Below are 24,944 nucleotides of genomic sequence, written 5' to 3' on the forward strand. Positions count from 1 at the left end.
ACAGTAAAAACTATGGACAGAGCCTCCGTGACGTCACCCGTTTGTTTCTGAAGAGCCGTTTTGAGTCTCAGTGGGAGGTTCCGGGACGTGATGACCGCCGCCATGTTGGCAGCGTCACGTCAACTAAAACTCCGAATATGGACAAAGAGGGGGGGCACGAGCGGGGTTTAGGGGGGCGGGCGATCGTGGAAGCAGGAAACTCACGCTGTGATACGTCAACTGTCTGTCACTCAAGCGGCAACGCCCATAATTAGGCGTAATTTTAAGTCCGAATACAATTGAAACGAGTGAGTTGTAAAAAAATTCACCGCCCCTACAATTGACACTAGAAGAGAACCTATCATCTGAGACCACAGCGATTTTTTGTACCAGGCCGTAAACATGTTCTTTTCTGCTGTGAAATCGGCCATTTTAACATGGGAGTCTATGGGAAATTACTCGCTTTTGGAGCCAACCCCCAGCTGTTGCAGCGTGAATTACAAGTGTTGACACTTCCGCATGGGCTTCCACTTTGAGGCCCGAAGGTTGCCGCTTGGACGCACCGCTGCGCTGGAGATGCATGAATGTTGTTTTGAAGTTATAAATAAGTTATTTCCTCGTTGTTTGTTTCCCTTCAGTGATGTTTTACTCATGGCGAAACATCTTCAGAAAGAAATCCATGAGTCCAGTTGCCTTGATGTAAACTCTTGGACATAACATAACCTGGATGAATGAGACCATCCACAGACATACTCATATGTAATTAAGTTTTGCTTGCCTGCCCCCTTGTGGCTATATTGAAGAGCAGCTGGGATTCAACTAAATTCAAAAATGTACTATCATCATAACAACGTGAGACCATTGGGGGTGTTTTTTGGTATTCATGGCCTTCATTACAGTGTGCCATTCTTAACTACATATGTCATCAGTGTTACTAATGTGCTCCTGATCATACACACAAATTCTTTTTTTTTTGTTCTCCAGGTATTTATACTTTTTTCACACCATGTCCACAGCATGTATTCCCATAACAAGCTTTGATCATTTCTGTGTATAGGCTAGATGTAGAACTTCTGTATTTTAATTGTTCTTTCTCACTTTTTGTGTTATTTTCACCCCAACAAAAACATGTTGGGATTTTGCAAGAGTAGCGTACACTACTGTAAATATTATTATCATTACATCATCATTACATTCTGTTAGTCTACATAGAATATTGATGTGAATGCAGTCAGCTGTAACACTCTTGACATTGTTTTATTGAATGTTTTATACCGTCCTTTGTAGTAAGCAGGGGGTGATTGGTGATTGCTGCATTCAATCACTGAACTCATACTCATACTCATAAAAAATCCTAAGCATAGTCCGACAGATGTCTGAGGAGGCTCCGGTCCTTTAACATCTGTCGGACCATGCTTAGGATTTTTTTATGAGTATGAGTATGGTGGTTGCCAGTGCCATTTTGTTTGCTGTTGTGTGCTGGGGCAGCAGACCGAAAGCACTGGACACAAACAAACTGATCAGAAGGGCTGGTGATGTTGTGGGGGTGGAGCTGGACTCCCTGACAGCAGTGTCAGACAGAAGGATGCTGTCTAAGCTGCAGGGGATCCTGGAGAACAGCTTCCATCCTCTCCACCACATGCTGCTGAGGTGCAGGAGTACTTTCAGTGCCAGACTGATCCCTCCTAAAAGCACCACTGAGCGCCACAGGAGGTCATTCCTTCCTGTGGCCATCAAACTGTACAACTCCTCCCTCTGAGATCAGACAATCTGATCTAACACACTGTCTTGTTAATTATATCCATATTGGATTTATTGTGGACAATATAAGATTTTACTGCACACAGTATTAGTTGTATTATATGACTACCAGTTTTCACTTGCCTGGATTTAACTTGAATGTTTATTAATATTTAGAATTTTACTATTTTACCTTATTTTATATTTCTAACCTGTTTTTTGAGTATACATAGAGCACCTGGAATCCCCCTGGGATCAATAAAGTATTTCTGATTCTAATTCTGAAATTGCAATTCAATGTGTAAGTAATCCAATTATTCAGAATACGTTACTCAGATTGATTAATGTAATGGAATACATTACAAATGACATTTTAGGACATGCAATCTGTATTCTGTAACTGAATACGTTTTAAAAAAATATCCTTTCCAACACTGCCAGTGAGATGCCGCTGGATCTGAAGTGAATGTCTGCCTATTAACCAGCATAAAGCTTTGTGAGTAAACCTCGGCATTGTAAACATTATTGAGCCACAGTTGCGCTTCCCGGTTCAACCACAAGAGGGCGGTCACTGTTCACTTGTGTGCAGTCCTCATTAGGAACATGTTACTAGTCATTAGTTTTCACTTATTAGCCATACAAAACCATAGACGTGTGCAGTCATGTTAACGGCAAATTACACTGACTACACATAATATATTAATTAATTCATTCATGTCCAGTTATTGTAGCTTATTTTTAACAAATTATTATTGGTTTTGATTAGTTACCAGCAACTAACTATATTTGCCAAAAATACTTATGAAACGCCTTACGAAAGGGATAATTAAGGAATGTTTTGTAAAAAAAAAAAATCAACAATGAATGCATATTTATTATAATTTTTTGCCATTTTGTCTGAAATGAAGAGCCTGTTTCTGCCGGAGAGCAGACTTTAGAGAACAAGCGGTCTAAAGCGGATTTGGAGTCATCCTTCTTGGTAAAGGTTTATAAAAAGCATGAATGGCATCAACAGAGAAAGGGGTTCTGGGATGTGTAGTCCTCTCAGTAGCCGGCGGATGTGACGTATGCACTGTGTAGCTAGGTGTCGTCTGCAGTCTGCTTTGCCGTAGTTGGATGAATCAGTCGACGTTGACAGTCCTTGGGATATGACAGTGCTTTTGTAGTACAGAGCTAACTTTAGCTAGATCATTAGCCGGTTGTCAGTTTTTAGGATTCGCCGAAAGAGAGGAATTCGAGTGCCAAGGTGTTTTTTGGACAGAGTCGTGTTTTCGTCAGCCTTAATTTCTTCATAATATGACGTTCATAACGTTAATGTTTTCTGGTAAATGAAGCTAGTTTAACTTAAGCTAGATGGCTAGCTAGCGTGTCATCAACTTGTGAATCTCTTTAACTTAGTCTCTGTGTGGGCCATAACAACCTCTCTGTTCATCAGGGAGGGAGCTAATAGCTGGGGAATTGCTAGCCGTTTTTTAGCCAGGTAGCATAACAACGTGCTCTGGGACCGAACGAACTTACAGCATTGCTAGCATACTGAAGCTAGCCGGTTGGAATTTGTAATATGAAAAAGGCACAGTCGGACACACTGGGTTTTGTTCCTCAAAAAGACATTGTATACAACAAACTTCTGCCGTACGCGGATAGGCTAGATGAGGAATCCAAAGATATTTTGAGTAAAATAAAAGGAAACTTGTGTCGAGCTGTTCAGCTTAGAGAGATATGGCCCGGTGTCCTGTTCTGGACAAGGAAACTTTCCACGTAAGTATCACTAATCTTTTAAGTTTCATAACAGTTGTTGCTTAGTCATTTTATAATCTCAACGTCGCGCTTCATGGAGTAATGTCAAAGAACGCTATGTGTAACTTTTGGTCTGTACGCAATGCATTTGGCTGGAGATCACTGTTGGTCTGACGAATAGTTTGTTTTTGTTGCATATGGGTTTCATAATCGGAGCTGTCAAACACACCACCTGGCCCAGGCAGTGCAGCACGGTAGTCGGACATTGTCATTACTGAAGTACCTGTGTTCCGCAATTGCCGTTTTCCTCTTTGAAACAACCAATCAGCTGACAACTCATAAAATAAAACATTTTACTTAATGCAGTTTATGCGTTTACTGCAAGCGGTCGCTGTTTTCTTCTTGAGTTTATAATCAACATAATGCTTACTGAGAACATTACTCCACAGTTCCAACAGTTTCGGTGGTTAAGTATGTTGTTATATTTTTCATTATACAGTAATAGGTCAGCTCTTTAACGTTCCTATGCTCAGTGAAATTGATCCCCCTCTGCATTTATTTTTAAGTTATTTCATAATTTCACTGTGAATTACATACAGTGTGTTTTCATTTGGTTGTATTTTGTTGCTGGGCTGTCTTTAATCCGTTTCAGTCCTCAATGCTGGCGCTATGCTCTGTCCAAGAATGACTCACTGCCGGCTCAGAGAGATGGAAAGTTTACTGAAGGGTTGACCCAGATTCTGTTTACTGGTGTTTTGGCATTTAACAGCAATAAACATAAACATTCTGGACCCTTTTTTATTAAGGTACATGAGACTGTATGGACGGAAATTCAGCAAAGAAGACCATGTGCTGTTCATCAAGTTGCTCTACGAGCTAGTGACGATCTCCAAACTGGAGATCAGCATGATGCAGGGCCTTGCTCGGCTTCTTATCAACCTCCTCAAGTAAGCATGGGCCCCAATTTCATAATACCAATGCTGGAATCTTTGTGCTAATGAGCTTTTATCTGTGTGTTTATTCTCATTATTGGCATGTCTTATACATCTAACAGGAAAAGAGAACTGCTAACAAGACAAGACCTTGAGTTGCCTTGGAGACCACTGTATGAGCTGTATGACAGGATTCTTTTCTCCAAGACCGAGCATCTAGGCCTCAACTGGTTTCCCAAGTATGCCTGTGTTCTTTTGTGATGTTATTTTTTTAAGCATGCTTTATATCAGAAATAAGATATTCCTATTGACACATTCAACACACTATTCATTAATTTGAAATTGTGCTCATGTTTGATGCAGAATAACTTTAGATAAAGCACACCAGGCAATATTTAAGAATTTTATAGTACGTCCCCTCTGCTCTTCAGATTGTTGAATTGAACGGACAGGCTGCTCCCAGTCAGATAGTGGTTTCTGTGCATCATCTTGTATTTCTCAGTCTACCGATTTTTCCTTTGTTGTTATTTTTTATGTGCACAACCAAATGCAACACCAGCTGATACCCCGGAAGGCATGTTATTTCCATACCTAATTGGCATCTGGTTGTATAAAATGACAATATTATATTCAACTTTTTAGAGTAGAATCCATTACCCAGCACTACCCAGCAAAGAAGGCACCCAGAAGCCTTCTTTAGAAAACCGTTACTACTGCAGCCTTCCAGATGCCATCACACTCGCTTGCTATTATTCACATCTAATATTATTTTTACAGCAAGTCGTACACCTCAGATTGGTGTACAGTAAAATACGTTTATGTTTGCGACATTTTTTTTAATTACTAAACAAGGCTGTGCATGGTTTACTTAATTTTCAGCTTAGGTATACAAATTTTCTGATTTGTATACACAGTCATCTAGTCATTGTAGATAGACATAATTACATAGAAAGGTAAATAGGTTCATCAACCAGCTTGCTAGATGTTTTGGTAGTCTCAATAAAGTGTTAGCTTTATTTGTGATAGAACGAGTGGAACTTGTTGTACACCTCATATCCTTCATAACGATAGTTTTCACAAGTGACAGTGTCCACTATGATCTTTGCATTTAGCATGATTTTGGAGGGAAGGCCAAATGTTGGTTTATTCCATGCAAGACCCTTTGAAATTCCCTCTGAAGATCTTAGCAAGCAGTGCGAGGTGCTCTTTTATGGTGCTATGGGAACATTGTATGTTTATCACAATCTGCCTTGCTAGCCAATCACGATAACACTGAAGTGGATAAAAGCAAACAGCTTTGGCTGATTGCTAGGCAACTTATTTAAAAAATACAAAACTAAGCTTCACAAAATATCATATTTATATTACATAAACTATTGTAATAAGCTGATGCATAGCATGTTCAATATTTGGAGTGATTGGCACTTGTCATGTGCTGAATGTGTTCTTTATGCCTTTGTCTCCCTTTACATTCAGTGCTCCACGGCCTCGTTCATCCTCTAAACTCATAATGCTAAAATTGGTTCAGAGGTGGTAAGGAATTCTTTTTGTGTTTTTACTCTGAATTCATCCTTTGGGGCACTTACTTGTTTTTTAAGTACATTGCATGTGAAAACAAAACTGACAAAACACCCCATGTGCAGCTTCACACAGAAAAAGGATCAAGACTCAATCAATGTTAACATTTCACTCATACTGGAGACTGTCGCACTGCAGCTAATAGAGTTTTTTATCATTTCACTGTTCCCCATATCAACCATGAAAAGAAAAACAGTTCAGGCTTCTTTAATATTTTTTTTTCCAAATTTCTCATCTTTCCTGTTTCCTGTTTCCCAGTTTTGTAATAAAATGTATATATTTAAATAAAAAAATATTATAACGTTATATTACTAATACAGGTATCATAGATTTTCAACAGTTATCCAGGTTTTTGTTGTTACATATCTGCCCTGACTTTGTAAACAGCATTTTAGTTAGGGGACCAGGTTCTTGTCACGTTTCCTTCCCTCCCTGGAATGTGTTGGGATGAACGTGAGGGATCACTTTAACTCGGCTACAAAGGTCAACTAGTATATTCTAGGGGTTCCTTCGTCTGCAGAGTCTGAGCAGTTTGTAACAAGACACTCAGTTTGACTCATTTGTGTTGTTGGATCTGCATGTCTTTGACCCTGGTGTTTGGCCTGTGTGTTTGTGGGCTTGTAGTGTTAAAGAGAGATGCAGTTTGGCTTGCAGATTGTCAACCATATTTCAGCTATTGTCTGAGTAATAATCATGGAGTGTGCTGGCTACATGAAGACTTCAAGTGGTGTGGAGATACATAACCAATTGTTGAGTGAGATTGGCAGAGCATTTCCAACCAGGCATGGCTTATGCTTGCATGTGATCAGATAGGTGGGATTGTGGGAAGGGAGCGCCAAAGCTGTGGATATATCGGTCCCAGGCTTTCAGCACTGTTATGTGACCCAGGTACTATATGTGAAGGTAATCATGTCAGGAGTTTGCAATGCATAGTACACTTTATAATCAGGAGCAAATCCAAAACCACCTCATACAAACATCATACTGTAACAGTGAAATTGTTGACAGGATTATACTATAAATAAATACAATCAATAAATCTGTGTCTTAGCCTGAAACCATTAATGAAGGTTAACCAATATGGGCAATAGCTTAGTGTTTAGTGTTTCATTTTCATACACGTCAGTAAGTACACTAATCAAAGAAAGTTACTGTGTGCATCCAACTGATGTCAAATTACATTGGTATTTGAAAGGTTCTGTGACCAAAATAAACATCATTGTTTTACTGACTGGTTAATAATATTATGTCTTTCTTCCTTTTTTTGTAGCTCAGTGGAAAACGTGTTGAAAACACTTGTGAAAAGCTGCAGACCGTAAGTATACATAATATCTATGATGAGTCTCATTTTTGTTCTTTGTTGCTGGTGCAAGATTTTAATACAGTTTTAGTAGTTATTCATTTTTGTGAGTTGATAGGTGATGGTGTGTTAGGTAAAGACTACAGATACATCAGAAATGACACTTATGTAAAGCAGAGGTAATAAATCTCACCTTTACATTACTGTCAGCTGTAGAGCTGTAAAAAAAACTGTTTAATTGTTGCACATGGGTAATGAAGTCCTGTGTTTGGCCTCAGTAAAATGCTATATCATCAAACTGATTGCATTTAACGTAGTTGTGTTCATGCAGGCACTAGGACTTGTCCCTCAGTTTGCAGTTAGATAGATAATCCTATTATCTCATCTAATTCTGTCTTGTGTGAGAGTTTCCTGTTACGGTGAGAAGGGAAAGTGATTTGTGGTCAGCTGTTGAGTGTAGTTCAGAGGTGAAGCAGAGAGAAGCAACTTCGGTTGGAAGTCAAATAACAGTTTTTTTTTCAAGGTCTCCAGCGGGAATCCCTTAGGATTCTAGGTGACCTAAAATAACCTGCAGTGTTTACACAAGCACATAATGGACCATGATCCCTTGTGGGCCTATGATCCCAGTGGAACCACAGGATTTACCCAGCTAAAAATGTGCTAGGTGTATGACTTGTAATCTCCCATCTGTGGGACTTTAACTACAACATTGACATTTCAGTACCTGCTGCTTCATGTGTATGTTTGGATGTGGGCAAAAGCATAGAACAGACAGTCATTAATCAACTCACACTTAGGGTTAGGGTTAGGGTTAGTAAGTTATGGTTATCAGCCTCTGGCAGGTTTGGCCAGGTGTGTGAGGAAGTGATCTGTAAGTGACCTAAGAGGCTTGTCCATCTTTCTTAAAATCTCTAAGCTGCTTGGCTGTATGCTCCAGTGTCCTTCTGTAGTCATTCATAAGCATGTAAATGAAAACATTGTCAAAACCTGCCATTTGTTTGCTTTTACAAAAAAACATGATTTTCTTTCTGTCCATGCAGATACTTTTCAGAGTCTTCTACTCAGGAGATGCTGGATGAGTGGAGGCCTCTCCTTTGTCCCTTTGATGTCACCATGCAAAGAGCAATCAGCTACTTTGAGCTCTTTCTGCCCACAACGCTGCCTCCAGAGCTCCATCACAAGGGGTTTAAGTAAGAAATATCTCATCCTCTCTCCTACGTATGAATGATATCACTGTTGTGTAAAGACAGTTTATCAATACTTACCCTTGAGAAACAATAAAGTGTAGCTGTACCTCTGGAGTAAAGAATAGCATTGTATGGCATGCTATCTATGGAGGTAGAGGGTTCTGATACAGACATCATGGCTGGCAGGCATAATGGAATAAGTGCTTGTGTAAATATGTGGGGTGAGGGGGTGGGTCTCTTTTTTTAATGTCTCCCACAGTGAGACATTGAAACAAGTGCTATAAAAGAGAATGAGTGGCTGTTTGAGACATGAAATAAAATTGTTTAGTTTTAAAAAAAAATGTTCATTTTCTGCAGTGATTTAGAGGATTTTACTGCTTACGGCCAGTTTTTCCCCAGCCATAACTTTCACTGAAGCTTTCCTGTAGCCTTCTATAGTTTCCCTGGTGCCTGTTGGTTGAATCTCATGTGTGTTACATTCTTGGTAAGGTTGTCTTTTGCGTCTTAACCATGTTGTTTGTCTTACAGATTGTGGTTTGATGAGCTGATGAGCTTGTGGGCATCTGTACAGAACCTTCCGAGTTGGGAAGTTGTGAGTATATACATATGTTAAAAATACTCAAAATTTATAGCAGTCAGTATTTCTGTCTTCCCTGTGTAACATGTTTTCTTTGTCTTTGCAGAACCTGGTCAATCTTTTTGCTCGCTTGGCCAATGACAACATTGGCTACATCGACTGGGACCCTTATATTCCTCAGGTCTGTTTCCCTACAGTTTGGTGCTAGTTCGTTTTGAAGATTAGGGCACATGCTGTTCAGGGTTCATCTTTCATGACCATTGCTGCTTGACAGAGAAACAAACTATCAAGTATCATAGTTGAGTTTGTTGTCTATCACAGAGGGAAAGTGACATGTTTTTGAACCATGTTAGTTTCCACTGAGTGACACCTATATGTTTCACTGATAAACATGCATTCATCATAAGCTTTTCATAATTTCTGCAACCATGCAAACATGTCCACTACAAAATAATCAGCTAAAGAAAATCAGATCCTAATTGTTTTGCTTTTTCACAGATTTTCACAAGAATTTTGAGGAGTTTGAATCTCCCTGTGGGGACCAGTCAGATGATTGTACCGCGAAACATCACCAACGCCTATGACATCAGCCATGTGGTGCTTTGGGTGTCATCACTCTTGGTTAGTTTTATAATCACAAAGAGTATTTTTATGTACACTTAGAATTGATTGCCTAATTGACCTTGACACTGTTCTGATTACAGGGAGGACCTAGCAAGCAAGCTCAAGCACAGCTCAGTGGCCTTTTTAACAGTATTACATCCTTTTTCCACCCATCAAACCACGGTCGCTGGCTGGTGAGTCACCTTTGACATCCGTGGAGGATTTCCTTAAAACCCTTCTTAGAGCACCTAGTTTCATATCATTATCATTTTCCCATGACAAGTCATGATGATTTGATTTTTCCTTTCCACCAAGTTTAAACACAACACAACTTGTTCCAAGTATAATTCCAGTGTGATGTTAGCCCAGCATATGCTGGCATATAGCATCAATATTTACAATGACAGAGGGCATAGTCACTCAACGTCATATTCTAGGAAGCTTTCTGAATCTTGTTGGCCTGTCTAGGTTTACATTAGTATCTAGTTCAGAAATAACAGCAAGCCATGTGAGTGAGATAGTTGCAATGCTATTAAAGGTTACTGGCACCAGGACTACATACCTTTCTGTTTTGAGGATCTCTTACTCTACTAACTTTGAAGCAGCACAGACGGCAAGATTTCCTCATACCTTTATTTTTGGTAGAGGGGTTGTGTGTATATGAGTGTGTTGCTCTGTTAGGGTTGTGTTAGGTTCAGTTTTCTTACATGTAAACAGTGTTTTGCAATCAGGGCCTGTTACGATCTAGCATTCGTATGAGTCTTGGGTAGTAGATAGACTAAAGTAGATATCACTTAACTTGGCCTAATTATGAACCACATATGCCTCAATTTACCACTTGTGGTTGGACTTCACTTATTCACTCTATGAAATAAGCATAATTAGCACTTTTTTTTCATATCGTCCAGACAAAAAGCACATGAGTATTATATTATAGTATTTTATATATATATATATATATATATATATATATATATAAATATACACTGTGTTAAAATAATTAATTGTGACTGTGAGACAGCTCACCTGTGTGAACTGAAAAATTAGCTGTCTCACAGTCACAATTAATTATTTTAACACAGTGTATGTCAGCCAACTATAAACTCTATAACAGCTGTTGGGATATTTTTATTTTAATAAAAAAAAAACAGGCTCAAGAGAAACGTGCTGAATAAATGTACTGACCTCCTATTGTGTGTAACCATCAGTGAGCTTCTGCCCACCCATTCACCCAGGTGTAACAAGTGTAACAAAACAAGTGTTAATTCATAAATTCAACTGTTTTTGCTAAAGTGACCTAATTTACAAAGACACAAAACCAGTAGGCAAAAACTGTGTTCACAGTGTAGATGTGTGTCTGAATCTCCCTCATGTCTTTAGATGCTCCATCATTACAACAGCCTCTCCTCACCTCTCCATTTGTACATTGAGGCAAACTGTCCATTTCTGTGTCACCACTTTGTTATAAATCTGCCTTTGTGTCCCTTTGTCCTCGTGTCCAGATGAAGCTCATGAAGCTGCTCCAGCGTCTTCCAGCCAGTGTGGTTCGGCGACTGCACCGAGAACGTTACAGAAAGCCCACATGGCTAACACCCATCCCAGACAGTCACAAGCTGACAGAGGAGGATATCACAGACTTTGTGGAGAGTATGATGCAGCCGGTTCTACTGGCAATGTTCAGCAAGACGGGCAGTCTGGATGCAGCCCAAGCCCTGCAGAACCTAGCTCTGATGAGGCCTGAGTTTGTCATTCCCCCTGTGTTGGAAAAGTAAGTTTAAACTTAAATAGAGTTTAGAATCTTAGGGTTGTCACAGTATTTGCGCAGGTTTTGCTTATTAATCTGGATCATGGAGTTTTCTGCTTTAGAAGAAAGAAAGAGTCTCATTTTGAAATGACAACAAAGGGCTTATTGTTCTCATTCTCTGCCGTAGAACCTACCCTGCTCTGGAGACTCTAACAGAGCCCCACCAGCTAACAGCCACTCTGAGCTGCATGATTGGTGTGGCACGGAGCCTAGTGTCAGGTGGGCACCGCTTCCCTGAGGGGCCTACTCACATGCTACCCCTGCTTATGAGAGCTCTGCCAGGTGTTGACCCGAATGACTTCAGCAAGTGCATGGTGAGTGCCACTGTCATTCATGGTTATCTTCTGGCTGGACTACTGTAGTTAGCCTACTGTGGCTTTTTCAGGTCTTACTTAAGAGTTGTTCCTGTTCCTACAGATCACATTCCAATTTATTGCTACGTTTGTGACTCTTGTGCCTTTGGTGGACTGTTCGTCTGCCCTACATGAAAGAAATGACTTGACAGAGGTAAATTCCTCTTATCGCTCCCTCATCGTTGACCAAATTTTTTGCATGGAGCAATGCATAGAAAATTTTCATATCTTTTGTACCACTTTCAGGTGGAGAGAGAGCTGTGCTCAGCCTCAGCTGAGTTTGAAGACTTTGTGCTTCAATTCATGGACAGGTGTGTTGACTTTTGATTCTAGGGTCAAGTTAATTACCTAGAGCAGTAACAGTAATGACATGATAGGAATGCTGCTTAAATCTACTCACAGTGTATTAAGATACTGTGTAAATGTTAATCACTGTTGTCAGTGTTCTTGATTTTTATTTATGTCTGAAGACCTTGACATTAGTGCGAACACATTTTAACTTTTTATTTTTTATTTTTTTTCTCTTTCTTTTGCACAGATGCTTCGCACTGATAGACAGCAGCACTCTGGAACAAACCCGAGAGGAAACAGAAACAGAGAAAATGACTCATTTGGAGAGTCTGGTAGAGCTTGGACTGTCTTCCACCTTTAGCACCATTCTCATGCAGTGCTCATTGGACATTTTCAAGGTAATGGTGTGATTTTGTCTGTTACTTTAATAGACAATACTTAAAAAAGTAGATATTGGATAGTTATGTACTTGTTTGTTTTCTGTCACATAATACCACACTGACGTCATGATATTGGGACCACTGCTCAGTGTATATGCAATGTATATACTGCCTCCATTATGTGTATCTATGTTTCTCTTTGTTTTTAAAGGTGGCTCTGGAAAAGGTTTTCAACTTTGCGACCACAAACATCTTTGAAACGCGCGTAGCTGGGAGAATGGTGGCTGACATGTGCAGAGCTGCTGCCAAGGTTTTACACATTCAGACTTTCCATATAAGTCCGAAGCTTCAATATCTTGCAGTTTTTCCAGTTAACTATCATCTTCATCATCCTCGCTGTTCTTATGTTTTTAGTGTCATCCTGCAGAGTCACTCAAGATATTTGTACCACACTGCTGCAATGCTATTAACCAAATTGCTGTCAGTAAGTGATCATCACACAGAAATAACAATCTAAGAGGTTTCCAAATGTATGACTCCTGTTTTCCTCCAGGAGTTGTTGTCATTTGTGTGACACACTATTTTTTTTTATAAACAGATGAGGAAGTGTTGAATGAGGAGGAGCTTGATAAGGAGTTGTTGTGGAATCTCCAGCTGCTTTCTGAGGTAAATTACCACATTTAACTCACCCAGTTAGTAATTCCCAACCTCATTTTCCATTTTCCTTTGTAGTAACCACATTATTTGTCTTTGTGCTATGTGCAACTCAGGTGAGCCGGGTGGATGGAGACAAGATTCTGCCCTATCGTTCTGACCTAGTCCAAATTTTGCAGCTGACACTCCACCTCAAGTGTAAGCAGGGCTACACTCTCGCTTGCAACCTGCTACACCACATTCTTCGTTCGACAGCCCTCATCTATCCCACAGAGTACTGCAGTGTGCCAGGAGGTTTTCACCAGCCACTCAGTGACTACCTAGCTATCAAGGTACTTCAGTAAAAATGTTCCTCACTTATGCAGTAGACATGTTTACATTCATTTATTTTGGACATCCCGCTTCTAGCTTCTAAAAAGTATACTTCTTCCATCACTCAGTGAGGCACTGTGCCAGAAACATAGAAACACTCGAAAAAACAGACCTAAACCTGATAAGTCAGACAACTCCTAGTGACACTCACTGTGACCTGGTTTGATTATTGTCTGCTTCCCTCTTCAGACAGTTAGTCAGTGAAGGAAGCCTGTCCTTTGATCCCCTTAAGTCTCTTCTTCAGTAGGTGCATGGATAGTAATTCACTTGGTTGGATTAGGGTGTCCTGCACCACAGGGGAAATTAGCTGTCTTAGTTGCACTCTCTAAGTTGCCAGCAGTTGTGTAAACATGAGGAAATGTGTTAGGTTAGTTATAAATGTAGTGACATACTGTTAATGCTTAGTCAAAGCGTTATGTGATCTCACTCTCTCATCTTTAAGTATGTGACACCCAGTCAGTTTTTGGAGATTCAGTGTTCTGAAGACTAAATTAATTAACTATTAACTGAAGTAGAAAAATAGGTTTAGGAGATAGATGAAAATTCATATGATCCTAGTACCTTTTCTTGGAAATGCCTGTGTTCCTTTCTTTTACCAGAGAAAGAAATAGGGTGCTTATGCTTTAAATGTATTTAGTCATCTGAGTTGAGTTGCCATAGCCAAAGGTAAAGTCCTTTTATTTATTTTTTCACCTATGGCTGTGAGAAGAACCGTGGTACAAAATATCAAATTAATTTAAAATGGTTTGCCTGGTGTGTTTCTTTTTTTTTTCCATTCAGGACTGGGGTCGGCCCGGAGATTTGTGGAATTTGGATATCCGATGGCACATGCCAAGTGTTGAGGAGACCTCTTTTGCTTTCTATTTACTGGATCTAATCCTCCAGCCTGAACTTCAGCGCCTTCAGAGATTTGCACAGGGGGAACAGGACATGAGCAGGTAAGGAACTCCATTGTTTTCTATATGCTGTCCACATTTTAGGTTCTGTAATTCCTGCATATGTATCTATAAGAAATACACAAGTAATGAGATGTTAAATTATTATTATTATTATTATTATATAGAGATGATGTACTGCAGAGCCTCACCATTGTTCAGCATTGCCTCCTCGGAGCTGGGAGTCTGATGCCCCCATTGAAAGGAGAGCCCATCCCTGCACTGTGAGTATTTGTATACTGAAACAGAAAAAACATACATAGTACTACAGTTTTCTGACTTTATTTGAATGTAAAGAGACTAAGGTGTCTTTGAACTGCGTTTTCTTTCAGGGTTCATAGCATGGTGAATCTTGACGAGACCACCCTCTACACAGGAATGGTGTATGGTATGCTAAATATAACATTTTTATTTACAGAGAACATTAGAGGGGTTTGTTGGAGTAAAAACTTACACTGTGTTATTATCTCTACCTGCAGATGTGTCCAGAGAGAACTACAGAGATGCTATCTGTAGTGTCATGAGGCAGCTGCTGCGTACGTGTTCCCTCAGCTATACTGTCTTAATTCAGCAACATCCATTACCAGTTAGATAGGAAGCTCTATAGATAATTAGGTTTAGTGTCATAAGAGGTCTTTTTTCTCTTCTTATAGATTACATCCTGGAGCACTCTGAAGATGACACAAAATCCCTTTTCTCTGTCATCAAGGTGAGGCACACAGTAAAATAATCTCCCGTGTCTTTTAGAAAGCTTTAAGAGAGCATGTGCATGATATTTTATCCACTGTGGAAAAATGTGTGAGCATAGGCCATCTCTGACCTTAAAGTGAATCATGTTTGATGTCTTGAATCACAACAGACAAAAGTTGATATGATAACACTAACAAATCAATATTGTTGTCTGTGAAACTTTTCAGATTATCAGCGACCTTTTACACTTCAAAGGCTCTCACAAGCATGAGTTTGACTCCCGCTGGAAGAGCTTCAACCTTGTAAAGAAATCAATGGAGAACAGAGTGAGTCTTCTCTTACTGTTGTACTGTTATCCTGAAAAAAAATACTAACAATACACGCAGGTATCATGTGTTCAATGCCTTGCTGGTTTATTTTGCAGCTTCATGGCAGAAAGCAGCACATCAGAGCTCTTCTAATAGACAGGGTCATGCTCCAGCATGAGGTAAGTTGCAAATAAAGTCTATTTATCATTGTGTTTTACCCATTGACTGTATATACAGATAGACAATGCTGGTCTGCCTTCATTCATTGAATACAAACGTTGAGGTCAAAGGAGGTGGGATATATGATTTACACTGCAGTCAGCCACTGGGGGAAGTCAAGATGATTTGGCCTTACTTTTGGGGAGCTGTCTTTCTGTCCATTTTTTTAACAGTACCTATTATGGCTGTGAATCTTTGTCATTTATTCAGCTGCGAAAGCTGACAGTAGAAGGATGTCAGTACAGAAGCATTCACCAGGAGCTGATGAGAGATCTGTTGAGGCTTTCCACAAGCACCTACAGTCAGGTGAGTTCCACAGCACACTTCAACAAAGATTTATTGCTACCTTATAAAAGCATTCTCACTCTTTCTAACCTATTAGTTTATCTGCTCTCTGTTGTTTTTTTAGCATATAACTGTGTACTAGCTATTGTATGTAACCAGAAAGACATTTGATTTGCTTTTTTAATACACTTAAAGAAAGAAACATTTTGGTGACCTTGCAGGTACGCAGCAGAGCTCAAAATGTGTTGTTCACTGCACTGGGAACCTACAATTTCTGCTGCAGAGATGTGATCCCCCATGTCCTCGAGTTTCTCAACCCAAACAACAGCAGTGTCACTCAGCAGCAGTTCAAAGTATGAGATTCCTCTTCACTTTTTTGATGCTGTCAAAAAAAAGTATTTATACTCTCACTTGCATAAATGTATATTCTGTGGATTTCCAGGGTGCCTTGTACTGTCTTTTGGGAAATCACAGTGGAGTGTGTCTGGCCAATCTGCATGACTGGGAATGCATTGCTCTGACATGGCCAGCCATTGTACGCTCTGGCCTCAGTTCTGCCATGTCTCTGGAGAAGCCCTCCATTGTGCGACTCTTTGATGACCTTGCGGACAAAGTCCACCGTCAGTATGAGACCATTGGGATCGACTTCTCTGTGAGTTTATGACCAAGTACATAACAGAATCAAAAACATCTGGAATATCTGTTTTTGGATGATCCCTTCAAATTTCTGATGACATACATTATCTTTTTTTCTGTCTCTCTAGATCCCTGAGGAGTCCTGTGCTGTGGCCAAACAGCTTATGACTAGTGGAAATCCTATTCCTGAGGACCCTGTCCCCTCTGACGAAGAAGCACAGGAGGGTCTAAAGAGGCAGGAGCTCAAGAACCTTGATTCTGTTGAGTAAGTTTTACACAAAAGCACTATAACCTTCCCAGCATCCTTCAGCTCATAGCTCCTCCTTTTGGGACCACAGATCTTAAGATATTGACACATAATTCTTCTTTTGCAATGCTGTGTTTAATGTAAGTTTACTAAAATTGCACTGTATTTTTTTGTAGGAAATACAAACAGCTCATTGGTGATCTACTTGACAGCATCAGTAACAGGAACATGTAAGTTATTTCTGTGTTTTATATAATCTTGTTTCTATTTATTTATGACTTCCTGTGATGCCTGAATTATTTAACATTCCAGGCCTTGGAAGTTTGAACACATTGCAATCGGCTTCCTGTCTTTGCTCCTGAGAGATGACCACCAACTCCCACCAGCTGCTATTACGTTCTTTGTGAAAAGCCTCAACCATGACTCCCTCTATGTCAGAAAGGTGTTGCATATACAGTGAATTAAATTTGTCAGACTATCGGTTTGTGCACATACTCCAGCCTTTGCTGTGGTCATTTAGGTTGAAATATCTATCTTTCTCCATTAGGTGGCGATATCAGCTGTGGCAGGGATCATGAAGCAAATAAAGAGACCGCATCAGAAAGTCCCTGTCAGCCCCTCTGAACTTTGTAAGCATATGGTTTAGATTTTTTAATGCATGTCTATTTAAGTGTTGTATTTTTTGGCATCTCATTGTAATTATAATTCCTCTGACCATAGCTGGAATGAAGGAGGAGAGTGGGATTGTGGCAGGGGACCGTCCAGACAACCAGTGGCTCCAGTATAGCAGCAACAAACTGCCACGCACACAAAAGGATTGGGACCTATGTGTGTTTGTGGAAAAGACTCACTGGGGATACTACTGCTGGCCAAGGTTTCTATGTCATTACACTTGGTTTTCCCTTTTTTTAAGTCTTTCTGACTGTTTTCTGTGTCCATTTAGTTCAATCAAAGAACTTTATTTATTTTGATTTTGTTACTGCTTATTTGTTGTTTAGAAACCTGATGATCTATGCACCACCGGGGGAGCAACCTAAAGAGAACCTGTTAAGAGAGGAAATGACAGAGGTTTGTGAACAGCACATGCTCAAACCTAAAAACATCATCATTTAAAAGTGTGAAATCATGTAAATATAAACTTTATTTTTATGCTCTTTTTGACAGCGGGAGCAGATCATCTTTGATCATTTTTCAGACCCTGTGTTCATTAATCAGTTCATCGAGTTTCTCTCTCTTGAGGACCGTAAGGGCAAGGACAAGTTCAGCCCTCGCAGGTTCTGTTTGTTCAAGGTGAGTTTTCTAGACAGTGGTTTCAACCAGAGGTAGGAAAAACAAAAACTAATCCACCTTCTCCTACTCATCCAGGGATTGTTCCGTAACTTCAGTGATGCCTTTCTGCCTCTGTTGCGGCCACACATGGAGCGTCTCGTGGTAGATACCCACGAAAGTAAGCAGCGCTGTGTTGCAGAGATTATCTCTGGTCTGATCAGAGGCTGCAAGCACTGGAGCTATTTAAAGGTACAGATTTGTTCCATGGGGCTATCTCTAGGAAACTAAATTTATGTAAATTTAAACTGTAAATTTAAGATTTGTTCTCTACTCAATTGACGAATGCCATTCTCTGCCAGATCACTAAATTTGTCATGTAGGTTATAGACTCATATAGTATATTAACTTTGCCTTGAAAGATAGTTTTGAAATGCTTACAATTTCTTTTTGATTTGACAGGTTGAGAGCCTTTGTGAGCTGCTGTGTCCACTGCTCCGCACGGCCCTGTCAAACATCACAATAGAGACATATGCAGACTGGGGCACCTGCATCGCCACCGCCTGTGTAAGCCCATTGTCAATCCATACCCACCACTATCCCTCAATTTGTTAAAGTGGTATCACTCATCCTTACTTCTGAATGATTTCCAAATAATGTTTTTGTCTTCAATAGGAGAGTAGAGACCCACGCAAGCTTCATTGGCTGTTTGAGATGCTAATGGAGTCTCCAGTCAATGGAGAAGGAGGTTCTTTTGTCGATGCCTGGTAAGTACAAAGGTTGCTGATTAAGGTTATATCCACATGCCCAGATGAGTGCTTTAACACAATTTTAGTAATTTCCATGCAGGCCATCTTGGTTGTTGTTGTTGAGACTGGCAAATTGTGATGCAACATTTTCCTTCACAGTCGTCTCTATGTGCTGCAAGGAGGGTTAGCTCAGCAGGAGTGGCGAGTCCCAGAGCTTCTCCACAGGTTGCTAAAATACCTAGAGCCCAAACTCACACAGGTCTACAAGAATGTACGGGAACGAATCGGGAGGTGAGCTTGTAACGTATTGTCTTTTAACTTTTTTTTTTGTCTTTTTTTTTTTAACTTTTTAAAGTGCTTTGTGTGTTGTTTTGTCTCACCCTTTCCTCTGATTTGGTGTCCTTGCAGCGTGCTCACTTACATCTTCATGATTGATGTCAACTTGCCCTACACTCACCCAACCACCTCCCCACGCATCTCAGACTTCACAGAGCGAATTCTGTTGCAGCTGAAGCCCCTAACTGAGGGTGATGAGGAAATCCAGAACCATGTCATTGAGGAGAATGAGGTGGGAGAGCAGGATGAGAGGACACAAGCCATCAAGTTGCTCAAAACGGGTGAGTTCAGGGTTTATGTATGGTGGTGTATGGCAATGGTGGCAAAAAATATAGGTTTAAACAACAAATTTCTCAAAACAGTAAGAGAATTAAAACATTTCAATAAATTAAACATTTATGTCTTCACATGTGTGCAGTGTTAAAGTGGCTGATTGCAAGTGCTGGCCGCTCCTTCACCACTGCTGTCCCAGAACAACTACGGTTGCTTCCCCTGCTCTTCAAGGTGAACTACTCACTCATTCATTCGTAGCCTTGATCCACAAGCGTCATCACAACCAGCTTTTAATTATGTCTTATAATGTAACCACAATAAAAGGCCATGTCTGCCTGTTAATCTACCATGTCCTCTATTCCAGATCGCTCCAGTTGAGAATGACGACAGTTACGATGAACTGAAGAGGGATGCAAAGACCTGTCTGTCTCTGATGTCTCAGGGACTCCTCTACACAGGACAAATCCCCATGGTCCTCAGTGCCCTGCAGGAGGTGAGTCATCTGGCAGCTCTGGCTCCAATTCTCGCCTGCATCACGCATGACTTGGTTTTTTACAGACCCTCACCGTGTCATAGCCTCTCAGCTCAATAGGTAAAAAGAGACAAGAGGAATCATTGTGGCTATTCATTCTTGGGGGGTTTCTTTGACATAATGTCTATTACATAATTATAAATATCTTGTACATTCTGTTAGCGCCCTGAAAAATTAATTAAAAACTGTGACAGCATTTTGAGAGGGTAATATGGCTTTAGCATGCAGTTTTAGGACATTGTACCAAATAAGCAGATTTAACTTTCTTTGAAAATTAAGATGTGAGATTAAGCAGTGACTGGTGATGATTACAAAATTGTGTTCATCCACGCACTGTTCCACTTGTGAAACAAAAGAAAATATTATTGATATAAGGTGGGTCTGTTGTTGTGTGTTACAGATTGCCCAGAGCAGCTCCTGGCACGCTCGCTACACGGTGCTCACATACCTTCAGATTATGGTGTTTTACAACCTGTTCACATTCATGAATGACCAGAAATCTGTGAATGAGGTGCGGGCGCTGGTGATAAAACTGCTGGAGGATGAACAGCTGGAGGTAAAAACAGCAAATTCATTCAGCACTGCTCAACATTAAACTCCTTCAAAATGTAAAGCCCAAAGCTGGAACATGTAGCCTGTCTGCTATGAACAGTAACCAGAAGACAGCTGGAAGGTGAACAAACATATGGCAGACTGATTATATAATAATCACCAAGCTATTGGCCAGTATGTGCTTGTTTATGCTAGCAGGCACTCAGTGTCTTTCAGCTTCACTGTAGTGATTCAGCACTCTCCTTCTGGCTCTCTTCCTCCCTCCAGTCCTCTAGTTGTTGCTGTGGCAACCACAGGCTGCAGTAATCTGTTGCTATGGAGATAACGTTCAGATTTAAGGAGGAGGAGAGGGATGGAGTAAAGACAAAGAAGTGGGGGATGGATGTAGCCATTTTTTATTTGGCCTTTTAAAGTAACCTAAGCCTGATTTACAGGCCATAGCTATGTGACATGTGTGGCCATTCCAATGAAGAATTCTGACCAAGAATCTGCATGGTACCCATTTAATGTTGAGAATTTATTTTAAGAACAGAATGATGAAATGTGCCACACCATTTAGCTCATAGACATTCACCCCCAGCTGGCTCCTATTTCCATTCCGTTTTCCAGTTGTAGACACTGGTGGAACATTCTGCCTCATAACATTGTTGCTATGGTATGTTAACGATAGTGCAGCCAAGGTGTCTGTAACATACAGTCTGTTCTTTTCAAGTCTGATTATGCTATCAAGGTCAAAAGAAAAGATCACTACCTGTATTTGGAATGTTTTTATTTTTAATTTAGAAAAATGCTACAATCAAAACTGTATTCATATTTGGCTTGTTGTGTTGAGTATATTACAGATTGATTTTAATAAATATATGAAGTGTGCTTTAATGGATCATTATCATGTGTAATTTAGTAACTCTGGTCAAACAGATTGACAACAACTTTCTTTAATCCCTGTTTTGTAGGTTAGAGAAATGGCAGCCACTACACTTAGCGGCTTCCTTCAGTGCAATTTCCTGTCCATGGATGCCCCCATGCAGGCACATTTTGAGGCTCTCTGCAAGACTCGCTTGCCTAAGAAAAGAAAGAGGGAGCTCGGCTCTGTAGTGGACACCATACCCTCTGCTGGTAAGGAACTTCACTACCGTAACTTAACTTTCAGTTAAGAAATGCTCTCTAAAGTGTGATAATATGGTCACAGTGACGTTCATTTAAATGAATCCCTCCTGTTGTGTGTGTTTGCAGACCTGGTGCGCCGCCACGCTGGTGTTCTGGGATTAAGTGCTTGCATTCTCTCCAGCCCATATGATGTGCCCACATGGATGCCCCAGCTGTTGATGGACCTGAGCGCTCACCTCAATGACACACAACCCATTGAAGTATGTGCAATCACAGATGAATCCCAGTTAATTGCAGGGTTTTGTAACTTGTCAAAAGATTTACATAATTTCTTTACTGCGCCCTTTCAGATGACTGTAAAGAAAACTCTATCAAACTTCAGACGGACTCACCATGACAACTGGCAGCAACATAAGCAGCAGTTCACCGATGACCAGCTGCTAGTCCTCACGGACCTACTGGTGTCCCCCTGCTACTACGCCTAAAGCCTGGTAAAGCATTTTAACTTTACACAGTTGTTGAACCACATCCAGAAGACATTCAGCTTAATGTCATGTTTCCCTTATCCCTTATCAGTCTGGGCTTGCCCCAAACCGACACCAGCGAAGACCCCAATTTTTGACTGATTGAAAACACAGCATCCCTGCAGCACCTGGAAGAAGAGTGGGCCCACAAAGGAACTGCATTGTGGCTTACTGAAGGATTAAAAAGTTGTGTATTTATGTATTTAGCTCATTTACATTTCTACTATACTTAATATTTAAGGATCAACCATAGCAGGGATGGATGACCTGCAGTTTGTAACATTACTGTACAGTTTTTTTTTCTTCTTCTTTTATGTTTTTTTTTTTTGGGTGTGTGCATGTACACAGGTATGTGAGTGTGTGTGTGTGTGTGTGTGTGTGTGTGTGCGCGTGTTAATGGGATGCTGGAAGACACCTGCCGGTGTCCCACACATTTCTCAGGATTTTATCCCTAGTAACAGCTCTGAGCCAACACAATGTCCACTGTAGGACGGCCTCTTTACTCTCTTCCAATAGCGAAGCATTTGTTACGAGTCACAGAAAACTGACTATTGAATAATGGTCTCTAGATTAGACACACAATGTTTGTGTGACTGTTTGATCCATAAATGACTATATGCATTATGTATGTATATATCAAATATGCACAAACATCTATTTATTTACATTTGAAGTGCTACATTTTAATTTTAATTTTTCTTAGAAAGAGCTTAAGTAGATGGTTGAGCTGTTAGCAATGGATCCTACTTTCATCTAAAGCAGAGGGAGCGCCCCGGTTTCCTTGCTACTTTGCTGTGGACCTGAAAACACTTAGATCATCATGTCCTGTGTCTCAGTGCAAGAAAAAAAGGAAAAAAAAACAGTCTGCCTGTCCGTAATGGTGACCTCTCACCTTTGGTATCATTAACCTCCTCTGAAAAACCTAGTGACATGAAATTTAATTATTTTGGTTTGCATATGTTTTCCCCTGATGACTTGAAATTAGTCTAAGCATTGAAGCATTTAGTACCTCACTTTTAGTGTAGTGCCAAAACTGCAGTGATTTTTTTTTAGATCTAATGTTTGCTTCTTCACAAATATTGACAATAAATTGTTTGTACCAAAATTTGCATTTGATGTTTTCATCTTAATTCATAGTAATGCAACTTGTCAAGTTTAATCTGTCTATGTAGTGAATAACCACTCAACTAAAAATGTTACACTGTTTATTTAAACTTGGCTGTCCCCACTGAAAAAAACTCACGTGATATTTATAAAACATTGTTTCAGTTAGCTACATCATGGTGAAAGTATAATATCCTTCCTGCACCTTCTATCTGGCTGAGATCATTTTCACACCATCCACAAGGAAAATGGGTTTGGGTTCTGATGGTGTGACTCTTAAAACTGAAAACCAAATCGTTTTGCCTTTAAAGCCATCTGTTCGGGGCAAGTGCCAGCCTTTTCCTCATTAACAGCCCATATAAACGGTGAAGCGAGAGGACCAGAGCAAACCTTTTCTCTAACTCGCCGCCACCTCCACATCTTCTACAGGATTAATATAAAATCATACACATTTGTAGAATGTTGCTGGTGCTCACTGTTTTTAATTTGTTTGTCTTGTGCTTCGGTTTGGACACAAGAAGCATTTGTTCAGAGGGTGCAACATGCATAAAAAATGTGGGATCTGCCCTGAGAGGAGTAAAAGGAGTTTCACCAGAGCTGTTACCGTGGTGACAGGCTGACACACAAGAAGCATACAAAGCAGCCATATTTGTAGTCTTTATCAGACTTTAAGCATTATATTTGTCATTTTGATCATCATTCAACTTTATACTACTTTTCCACATAAAAATTAAAAATTTCACTTTTCCTGAAATTGTGTGAATGATCCGGTTGTGAACACTACACCACTAACTGTGCATTCATCCACAGCACTACACTTCCCCCCTGTGCTCCTGTTTTGGTTCTGTTTGCATTTTTAAAGGCTTTTTAAAGCATTAATGAATGAATTTCGTCATCAAGATTTTTCAAAACATGGTCAAAAACAAAATCATAGTTTTGTTTGCCACTGGGAAGCAGTATATTATAGTGTATTATTTTCAATATTATATTATTTTATTTTTTGTTTATAATGTTCTCATCTTACATTCATTTTAAATTAAATGTAATTTAATTATATTAAATTAATAATATATTAGGTTTTCATTTTACCTGATTAAATGTTATTTTATGATTTTGTTTGCATTTAAAATTTTCTGCCCAGTCCACCTGTAGGTGGGATCAATAACTAATGATTTATTTATCATTTTATTTTATTTCCCCATACTTCATTTCAGTCCTAGAAGTTGCAGAGTCCATGCAACTGTGGGTAGTCACATGCTCTCTGCCTCGCACCTCTCGTCGCAGTTCCTCCCCCGCCGGAGACCTATACATGCGTCGCAATATATCACGTCTGTGTGCCCTTGCGTTGATTATGAAACGCCGCTAAAAACGAGGCTGACGTCATCCCGTTGGGTACGTTGGTGCAGGTCAGACGCTAATAAGTAATTAGCAGTAGCTGCTCCTCCCTCACAGGAGATGTTTTGTCGGTGTGGACAGACGTGCTCACAGTACGTTAGCGGCTTTCCAAATGTTTGCTGTAAGTCTCTCTGACGTTTGACATTTAAGTAGGACGAAGACGTTTGGTTTCCAGGAGCTTCACACATCTCTGCGGGGTTTCTCTGCCACAGGTGGTGGTTTGAGACCCGTTTGGACACGGCATTAATGACTCGGTCCAAACTCTGGAAGCTGGAACTCACTTAAAGGTTAGTGGCGTC

General features: G+C 40.1%; 1 protein-coding gene across 3 annotated transcripts; it reads left to right on the plus strand.

Moving 5' to 3' along the window:
• The first annotated feature begins 2,812 nt into the window (after window positions 1–2,812).
• psme4a (proteasome activator subunit 4a) lies at window positions 2,813–23,053 on the plus strand. 3 transcript variants are annotated; one of them, XM_028422763.1, is made up of 48 exons: window positions 2,813–3,477; window positions 4,263–4,403; window positions 4,511–4,627; window positions 5,865–5,921; window positions 7,237–7,281; window positions 8,307–8,456; window positions 8,982–9,045; window positions 9,137–9,211; window positions 9,529–9,651; window positions 9,735–9,827; window positions 11,136–11,401; window positions 11,565–11,751; window positions 11,855–11,944; window positions 12,037–12,101; window positions 12,329–12,479; window positions 12,673–12,771; window positions 12,876–12,945; window positions 13,060–13,127; window positions 13,232–13,447; window positions 14,268–14,425; window positions 14,551–14,646; window positions 14,755–14,810; window positions 14,902–14,958; window positions 15,076–15,131; window positions 15,340–15,438; window positions 15,537–15,599; window positions 15,850–15,945; window positions 16,146–16,277; window positions 16,367–16,576; window positions 16,689–16,825; window positions 16,984–17,037; window positions 17,120–17,249; window positions 17,355–17,436; window positions 17,528–17,681; window positions 17,806–17,875; window positions 17,972–18,097; window positions 18,173–18,325; window positions 18,536–18,640; window positions 18,749–18,840; window positions 18,982–19,113; window positions 19,231–19,439; window positions 19,577–19,662; window positions 19,796–19,924; window positions 20,364–20,519; window positions 21,469–21,631; window positions 21,749–21,882; window positions 21,973–22,113; window positions 22,199–23,053. In XM_028422763.1, exons 1-47 carry the CDS (start codon window positions 3,281–3,283, stop codon window positions 22,105–22,107), a joined length of 5,544 nt encoding a protein of 1,847 aa, XP_028278564.1. In that variant the 5' UTR covers window positions 2,813–3,280; the 3' UTR covers window positions 22,108–22,113; window positions 22,199–23,053. The 3 variants fall into 3 exon arrangements, with proteins under 3 accessions (XP_028278564.1, XP_028278565.1, XP_028278566.1); XM_028422764.1 differs by lacking the exon at window positions 5,865–5,921; XM_028422765.1 differs by lacking the exons at window positions 2,813–3,477; window positions 4,263–4,403; window positions 4,511–4,627; ... (1 more) ...; window positions 7,237–7,281; window positions 8,307–8,456 and adding an exon at window positions 8,812–8,905.
• The last annotated feature ends 1,891 nt before the right edge of the window (window positions 23,054–24,944 follow it).

Source organism: Parambassis ranga, chromosome 15 (genome assembly GCF_900634625.1).
Source record: "Parambassis ranga chromosome 15, fParRan2.1, whole genome shotgun sequence".
NCBI classification, from domain to species: Eukaryota; Metazoa; Chordata; class Actinopteri; family Ambassidae; genus Parambassis; species Parambassis ranga.

Coding starts and splice junctions, on each gene's coding strand:
- psme4a (XM_028422763.1), top strand. CDS start 3,281: ATGAAAAAGGCACAGTCGGACACACTGGGTTTTGTTCCTCAAAAAGAC. Junction 12,480..12,672: donor GCTCATTGGACATTTTCAAG/GTAATGGTGTGA, acceptor TTGTTTTTAAAG/GTGGCTCTGGAAAAGGTTTT. Junction 15,132..15,339: donor CCCTTTTCTCTGTCATCAAG/GTGAGGCACACA, acceptor GAAACTTTTCAG/ATTATCAGCGACCTTTTACA.